The sequence below is a fragment of the Gracilinanus agilis genome, chromosome 2 (genome assembly GCF_016433145.1).
Source record: "Gracilinanus agilis isolate LMUSP501 chromosome 2, AgileGrace, whole genome shotgun sequence".
NCBI lineage: Eukaryota > Metazoa > Chordata > Mammalia > Didelphimorphia > Didelphidae > Gracilinanus > Gracilinanus agilis.
This window is the reverse complement of record NC_058131.1, coordinates 565,194,530-565,202,838: the sequence shown is the minus strand read 5'-3', so window position 1 is coordinate 565,202,838 and position 8,309 is coordinate 565,194,530. Positions and strand designations below refer to the sequence as shown.

General features: G+C 34.3%; 1 protein-coding gene across 4 annotated transcripts in view; it reads left to right on the top strand.

The window, feature by feature from the left end:
• Positions 1 to 8,309, top strand: part of LRRC49 (leucine rich repeat containing 49) — a 212,263-nt gene that overhangs the window by 4,682 nt on the left and 199,272 nt on the right. For 2 of the 4 annotated variants that reach the window (XM_044662385.1, XM_044662384.1), the window contains exons 3-6: positions 790 to 874; positions 3,662 to 3,859; positions 4,397 to 4,499; positions 6,007 to 6,210. In XM_044662385.1, coding sequence (XP_044518320.1) covers positions 790 to 874; positions 3,662 to 3,859; positions 4,397 to 4,499; positions 6,007 to 6,210 — 590 coding nt within the window. The remainder of the gene's footprint in view (positions 1 to 789; positions 875 to 3,661; positions 3,860 to 4,396; positions 4,500 to 6,006; positions 6,211 to 8,309) is intronic. The other 2 variants (XM_044662387.1, XM_044662386.1) reach the window with 2 other exon arrangements.

Sequence of the window (8,309 nt, the reverse complement as noted above, 5' to 3'; positions counted from 1 at the left end):
TCTTTCTTTCTTTTCTTTCTTTCCTTCTCTTTCTCTCAAACCCCTTACCTTCTGTCTTGGAATCAATACTAAGTTTCAAGATGGAAGATTGGTAAAGGCCAGGCAATTGGGGTTAAGTGACTTGCTCAGGCCACACAGCTAGGATGTATCCGAGGCCAGATTTGAACTCAGAATCTCCAGAGTTTCCAGGCTTGGCTCTCTATCTATTAAACCACCTACCTGAGCCTGTCATTGAGCCTTTCCTGATGTTCTTGGCTATTAGTGTTTTTCCTTCAAGATTATTTTGTATTTATTCTGTTATGTATACACATATATTTATACATGTTGTTAAGTGTACTTTTGGGGGTAGCTAGATGGCTCAGTGGATAGAGTGCCAGGCTTGGAGATGGGAGGTCCTGGTTTCAAATCCAGACATCTCCTATCTCTGTAATTCTGGTTAAGTCACATAACCCCACTTGCCTCGCCCTTACTGCTCTTCTGCCTTGGCACTTATACATAGTGTCTATTCTCAGACAGAAGGTAAGGATGAAAAAAAAAGACACTTTTGACTTTGTATCTCTAGTGCCTGGCACATAATAGGTGCTTGATGTTTATTAATTGATTGATAATACATTTTAGAAAATTAAAATGTATAGTTCATTTTTGTTATATCATACTTTCAAAATAAATTTTCATGGGATTAGATGGCAGTTTTAAGATGACAGTTTTCAACAGTATTTAATTTTATGATGCACATTATTATTTTTTAATATCTTCTCTCAATCTTTTTTCTTAAACAATATTTTGCAGTTTGAACTCAGGCTAACTAAAGACTCATCTTTCCATAATCGACTTTTGCAACATGATATAGAAAAAAACTACTCAAGCAGACAAGGTATTGTCAATGGTCAGAGATTGATTTATTATTTTTTTTAATAAATTTAATTTTTGATAATGTAGAATTCTAAGAGCAAAATAAAAGGATATGTTAGAAATAGTTAGTTTGGGATTACTTTAGATATCATTTAATTCATAGTTGATTTCACAATGGAATATAGTAAAATGTTCTTAATACATGAGAGCAGTTGTTATATTTTTTGTTCTTAGGTGGGACATAAAATTGAGTATATGAAAAAGGGAAAGGAAGGGGAATGGCCATAGTTCCAAATAATAGAATTTGGATGAAAGGGTAAGTACTAAACATGAGAAGTATGTGAGAAAAGTGTTTTAGAAAATAGGGGAAAGAATGAAGAGAAAAGGTTGTGGATAGGAAAAAGAAATATTTTCCTATCATGATAATATCATACACATATGATTGGGCATTATGCTCTAGAAAGTACCAAGATAATACTTAGTGGTTAATCTATTGTTTCTCATTCTTATTCTGACATATTCCTTTTTATAAGCCTAATTGTATTAGTTTTCCAGTTATCTGCGATTATATCCTATTGCTTAATACTCTTCTTTATTGAATCCTTAAACTGTTTCTTTTGATTATTGTACTTAATACATAGTAGCAGCTTGGCGTATTTTGATATTATCTAATTTGCAGTAATTTATTGGTGAATGATGTATCAGCCCTACTTTCTGGGACTGACTGTTTTTTAAAAATAGATTTTTATTGATATATTTTGTTTTTATATCACCTATCTTGTTGTCCTGCTCTATCTCTTCTGATAACCCCTCCCTAAGAGCCATCCCTTACAAGAAAGGTTTTTTTAAGAAAGAGGAGCAAATCAGTAAAACTGATCAGTATATGCTTATTTATTTTAGTTTTAAAAAACCCTTACCTTCTGTCTTAGTATTGATACTAAATATCGATTCCAAGATAGACGAGCAGTAATGGCCAGGTTGTTGGGGTTAAGTGATTTGCCCAAGGTCACACAGTTGGGAAATATCTGAGACCAGATCTGAACCCAGCACTTACTCTCTCTAGACCTGGCTCTCTATCCTCCTAGCCACGCAGCCATCCCTAATATATGTTTATAAATAAAAAATACATAATATTATATACAGTATTCCACACTTATAGACTCCTCTACATGGAGTGGGTATTTGTTTGTGTGTTGTGTCTTCTCATATGTCTTCTTTGTGATCAAGCTTCTTTTTAACTTTGTGATATGAATTTTCAGTTGTTTTGTAGTTACTGTTCTTTGTATTTACATTATTTTAATCATTATGTATATTCTTTTCTTGACTCTGCTTACTTCACTTTGCATCAGTTCATGTAAGTCTTTCCACACTTCTCTGTGTTCATCATATTCATTGTTTCTTATAGCACAGTAATAATGTTCCATTATGTTCATATGCTATAATTTAGTCATTACCCAATTTATGGGCATCTACTTTGTTTCTAACTTTTTGTTACCACAAAAAGTGCTGCCATAAACACTTTGTTGTATTATAGAACCTTTTGTTTTTTGTCACTGACCTTCTTGGGATATGTGCAGGCCTTTATGACTAATTATTTTATCCAGATTCTTGATGGGTAATGAATAGATCATACTGATTGTTTGGTTCAGGGAACTGGAATTAAAATCTGTGATAGACTCTTTCATAACCGAATGGAAGGCTGGTAAACACTAGTGCTTTATTTGTTTTCAGCATGTTCTAGAACTTCATGCCATTCTGATATTGTATGAACTTTCTATTTTCCCACTATATATATATATATATATATATCTCCACACCCTCACACCCTCTATTCCAAACAGACAGATCTATTTGATATTTTCTGTGGAGTCATACTGTCCAGATTTTTCTCCAGGTTTACCATTCTATGTTCTTTTCTTCCAGAGAACATCCCAAACCATATAATCACCATTAACTTTACGTATATGAATCAGCCTTCACTTCTATGTAGACATGTTAATAAATACTTTTAAATTTATTTTGTGTTATTAAAAAAATTCTCCCTGGGTACCACTATCCTATATATATGCAAGATATTCCAAAAGTCTTAGTGCATTTATTTTGTTTATTCTAAGATATGTTTGTTCATTTTGTTTGCATGCAAATTTTAAAGATTTCTGAGGACAAATATTCCATCTAATTCAAATTCCATTAACTTCATAATGGTATTCTGTTACTTGCTTCATAAAGTTGCTAGAAGGAAATGCTTTGTAAATCTTAAAGTGGAATACAAAAGTTTTATATTCTGTGGGCAACAAATAAATGTTTATTGTGGAAGATGAAATTAATTTTTTCTAGCTTAATTGCAATCCTATCTGTTAATAGAACTGATCATACAAAAAATAATGAAAGATTAATGAATGAAAAAACATTTCATGGGGCAATTAGGTAGCACAGTGGATAGAGTGCCAGACCTGGAGATGGGAGATTTTGGTTCAAATCTGGCCCCAGACACTTCCTAGCTATGTATCCCTGGGAAAGTCACTTAACCCCAATTTCCTAGCCCCTTCCCTCTCATCTACCTTTGAATCAATTCTTGTTGATTCTAAGACAGAAAGTAAGAGTTTTTTTAAAAAGCATTTATCACATGCTTTTTTCATTCACTCTTCACATTTTTTCTTACATGACTGAATGAACAACAACAAAAATATACGAGTCATATCATTTTGATGTATGAAGAATATGTACTGTAACAAATTTTTCATGTATTTCTTAAATCAGAGTTATATCATCTAGTTTTATGATTACTTTTTTAAAAAATATTTTGAAGGGGATGGAAGAGTAATAAGTCCTTCACCTCGTAACAAACCGTCATTCGTCCCAACCACAACAAACATGACTGACCTTTGTGGGCTGGAACTGAAATCTGGCGCAAACTCTTTATCAGCATTTGGAGATTCTTCCATTCAGACACCTACAAAATCCAGAGTTCGACAGGGCTGTCACAGTGCTGGCCCAAATGTATCTGGTAATGAAAGATTTTCATCTTATTTAACTAGAAGGGTGTTTTAACATTTAAGATTAGGAGTACTAGTTTATTAAATATATGTATTTAAAAAGACAGCTTGGGGGGGAAGCTGGGTAGCTCAGTGGAGTGAGAGTCAGGCCTAGAGACAGGAGGTCCTAGGTTCAAACCTGGCCTCAGCCACTTCCCAGCTGTGTGACCCTGGGCAAGTCACTTGACCCCCATTGCCCACCCTTACCAATCTTCCACCTATGAGACAATACACCGAAGTACAAGGGTTAAAAAAAAAAAAAGACAGCTTGAGAGTATTTTTTTTTTATTTTGAAGTACATATGAGGTAAAGGGAAAATTACTTGGAATATCTATAAAGTATAGTTTTAGTTTTGAAAAAGAAAGGCAATCATATATAGCAATTAAAAGGAAAGGTACAGAATAATTGAATTCTAAAAGAACAATTTGTAGGTAAGGGATTGGAATATAAAGCTGCTTTTGTGTAAAATATTTTGAACTTTGAGTGATTTATATGCCTTTTTCCAATAGGTGATCATGTCTACTTGGGGAGCTCATCAATGCCTTCATTTCCAGTTCTTCATCGTTCTAGTGAAGAGAAAATTCTTTACTCAGATAGGTTGACCTTAGAAAGGTAAGGTACTTCAAAGCTATGTATATATATTAGAAAAAATTCAGAATCTAAACCAAAAGGAGATATCACAGTACTATCGAAATTTGTGAGTAGAAAACAATGATTTTGAGAGAAAGAAAATTGGAATAATAATATTTAGAACTGGAAGGGATTTTAGAGGTCCTTGGAGTCAGGCCTCTCATTTTACAAGCAAGGAAACTAAGGACCTGAAAAGACTAAGGACTTACCCATATATATGGATAGTCAATTTCTAAATTAGAATTCCATTGCTGCCTTTCTGACTTCATATCCATGATGTAACTTGAGGCTGCCTTAGTTCTTATTTGTGGATTTGGAAAGGCATGATTATTATGCTGTGAAAAGCAGGAAGAAACCTCTTGGTTTCCAGCCAGCATAGGATAGTTAGCATATGAAAAGAGAAACTTCAGTTACATGTACTTATGTTTACTCTTGCGCAGCAGTTAACCAGACAGTGACCTGTGCAAGTTATGTGTACATAGAAAATGCCCACGATGTGTTCTGTGACTGAGAATCCAATTCAATGAAACCCTATGGTGTTCCTTAGTTTTTTTGTGTTTCCAGTACTGCCTAACAGTTATGTGCAGCATGCCTGCAACATGATTGTGTAATGTTTTCTGGTAATTTTTATCTGAGCTTTTAAAAACCCACAGCATTACCACAGCCCTTCATTGTCACTGGTACTGAAATCCTGGTAGGACTGAGATATTTTGGTACCTAAGCACATCAGCATTTGCATATCTCTTCCAACTCTATGCATCACATTATAAATGAGACACAGAATACTCATTTTATTAACAAAATTATTTATAAACCAGTACCATCAAATGAAATAGTAAAAGGGGATAAATGAAATGAATTTGATTTGATATACTTAGAAAATAAAATGAAAAATATTAAAATAACTATAATATCTATTTTGAACCAATTTCTTAATAATGTCTTTTAAATTATAGCTTAGTCATCTAGTCTCTAATATAGTTAGAAATGCTATTAGCTTGTGCCTTGATTCTGATAGCTTTCAAAATGTCACTTATGTCAGATTTCTTTTTATCTTGGTTTAAAGTTACACAAAGTTACTTAAGCTATAAATATAACTTTTCTGTTATAGTCAGCTTCCTACTCAGATTGTCTCCTTGCTAACAGAGCTGTAAATGTTTTCTCCCCCAATACCTCCATCTCTTTTTGGATTCCTACTTCTAATGGCAGCCTCAGTCAGAGCTCCTTCCTCCCAAACTGCTGCTCCAAATCACAAAAGAACATTTTCAGCGTTAGTGTTTAGGACTATTTATACTATACGTTGTATGCATATTTTAAAGATGCATGTTTTTATATAAAAGAGAATTTATACAAAATTGGGGTTTTATACCCATCCTTGTATAATATTCTATTTCACAGTATCAGGAAAGAGGAGAAATTAATATAGCTTGAAGGTGGAAACAAAAACAGCAAGACATAGCCTTAATATTTTCTTTCTTTCATATTTTAGGCAAAAACTGACAGTTTGTCCTGTGATTGATGGGGAAGAACACCTTCGTCTGTTGAACTTTCAACACAATTTTATAACTCGAATCCAAAATATTTCTAACCTTCAGAGCCTTATATTCTTGGATTTATATGATAACCAGATTGAGGAAATAAGTGGACTTTCTACACTTAGGTCTCTTCGTGTTCTCTTGTTGGGGAAAAACAGGTAATGAGGTGTTAGAGCAGGGGTTGGAAATGTATGGCTCTCGAGCCATATCTGGCTCTTTTGAGGGCCAGATATGGCTCTTTCTGCAGGAGCCATAAAGTCAATTTTTTTTTCAGGCTCTGTTACAGGAGCGCACACTGTGAGCACTGTACAGCTCTCACGAAATTACATTTTTAAAAATGTGGCGTTTATGGCTCTCATGTCCAAAAATGTTGCCAACCCCTGTGTTAGAGGCACATTTTAATATTGTTTTTCAGTGGAGAAGACTTTTAAAATAACTATTTTAAAGAAAATTAATTAATAGTTGGCATGGGTTTTTAGTTGAGCCTCAAGTGAAAAGCACAGCATTTTTCAGGAATCCCTGCTATTAGATCATTAAAAGTTTGAGAGCTATAAAGGAACTTAGAGATCATCTAGCCTTGCCCAGTATAGTGCTTTCTTATATGAAGCAGAGATTTTTTTGCTCATCTGATAGTCTTATAATTTCCTGATTTTTAATAGGAATTTATCCCAGTCTTATGTGTTTTTCTAGGTGTCAGTCAGTCAATAAACATTTATTAAGTGCCTACTATGTGACAGGTACTGTACACTAGTGCTGGGGATACAAAAGAAGGCAAAAGACAGGCCCTGCCCTTGAGAAGCTCACAATTTAGTTGGAGGGACAATATGCAAATGACTATTTATGAAAAACTGTACTCGGCATAAATAGGAAGTAGTTAGCAGATGAAAGGCACTAGAATGAAGAGGAATTGGGTTTCTGGCAGAAGGTGGAATTTTAGCTGAGATTTAAAAGAAGTCAGGAATGCCAGACAGTAGACATGAGGAGGGGATAACATAGGAGACAGCCAGCCAGTGAAAATGCTTAGTGTCAGGAGATGGAGTGCCTTAAGCAGAGAACAGCAAGGAAGTCAATGTCACTGGATTGCAGGGTACATGACCAAGTGTAAAAAGCCTGGAAAGGTGTGTAGGTGGGGTGCAGATTATGAAGGGCTTTGAATATTATATGGGGAATTTTATATTTGATCCTGTAGGTAATAGAGAATCTTTGGAATTTATTGAGTAAGTAATAATTAATGGCAAAAGATAAGATCATAGCATTTAGACCTGAAAAGAACTTCAAAAATCATATAGTCCAAATTGTAGGCTTTTGTCTTGAAGTTTTTTTCATATTAAACTTGTGTGTTATACTTTATTTCTTTTAAGTGCTAGGCACTTGGTAATTATTTGTTGTTTGGTAAATTGATTCTTAGTCATACATTAACATTTTTGAGAAGCATTTAATTTATATCCTCAGATGGACAACATGGACCCTTAGTGTATTCTGTCTTGTGGTATAGCCACAACTGTTAACTCTCTCAAGATATACATCTATATATACATATATTTTAATTTGAATTTACTATCTTAACCAAAGACTTAATCATTTTAGTTTCAATAGAGAGTTCTGCCACACCTATAAGGGAAGTTTAAGTGACTTTGAAGTAAAAAGTGATCAAACTCAAATATGACCTCCTACCCCAGTTAGGTTCAAATTCCCCTACCTTGGATGAATCTTGGCTTCCCTATTTCCTGCCAATATCTTTGGCTAAAATGAGAAGAGATCTTTTTGTTCCAAGATCTTGCCCTTACATCTTGACTCTCTTTGACTTTCAATATCCCTATTCCCTTTTCTTTTCTACTAGTCTAGAAAATATAGGTGGTTCAGGTATATATAATCATTGTAAGGAAATTTCAAGCTACAGACTATTTATAATTGGAGTATTTCACAAATGATGTTTATATTACTCAGCTTTGCCTATGTGTAAAACACTAAATTACCTCAGTTTCTTTTCTGTTTTCTCTCCACTCTTTGCCACTTGGTTTCTTTACCATATGTTTGATTATCACCTCTATAATGATGACTCCAGTTCTCTTTGTCCGCATCTTGAGCTGTAGAGCTACATTACCCAAAACAACATTGCCTATACAGGTAGTTATATGGCACAGTGGATAGAACACTGGACCCAGGGTCAGGAAGACCTGAGTTCAAATGTGGCCACAGACACTTACTAGCTTTGTGACTCTGGGCCAGTCACTTCACCTCTGTTTGCCTCAGTTTC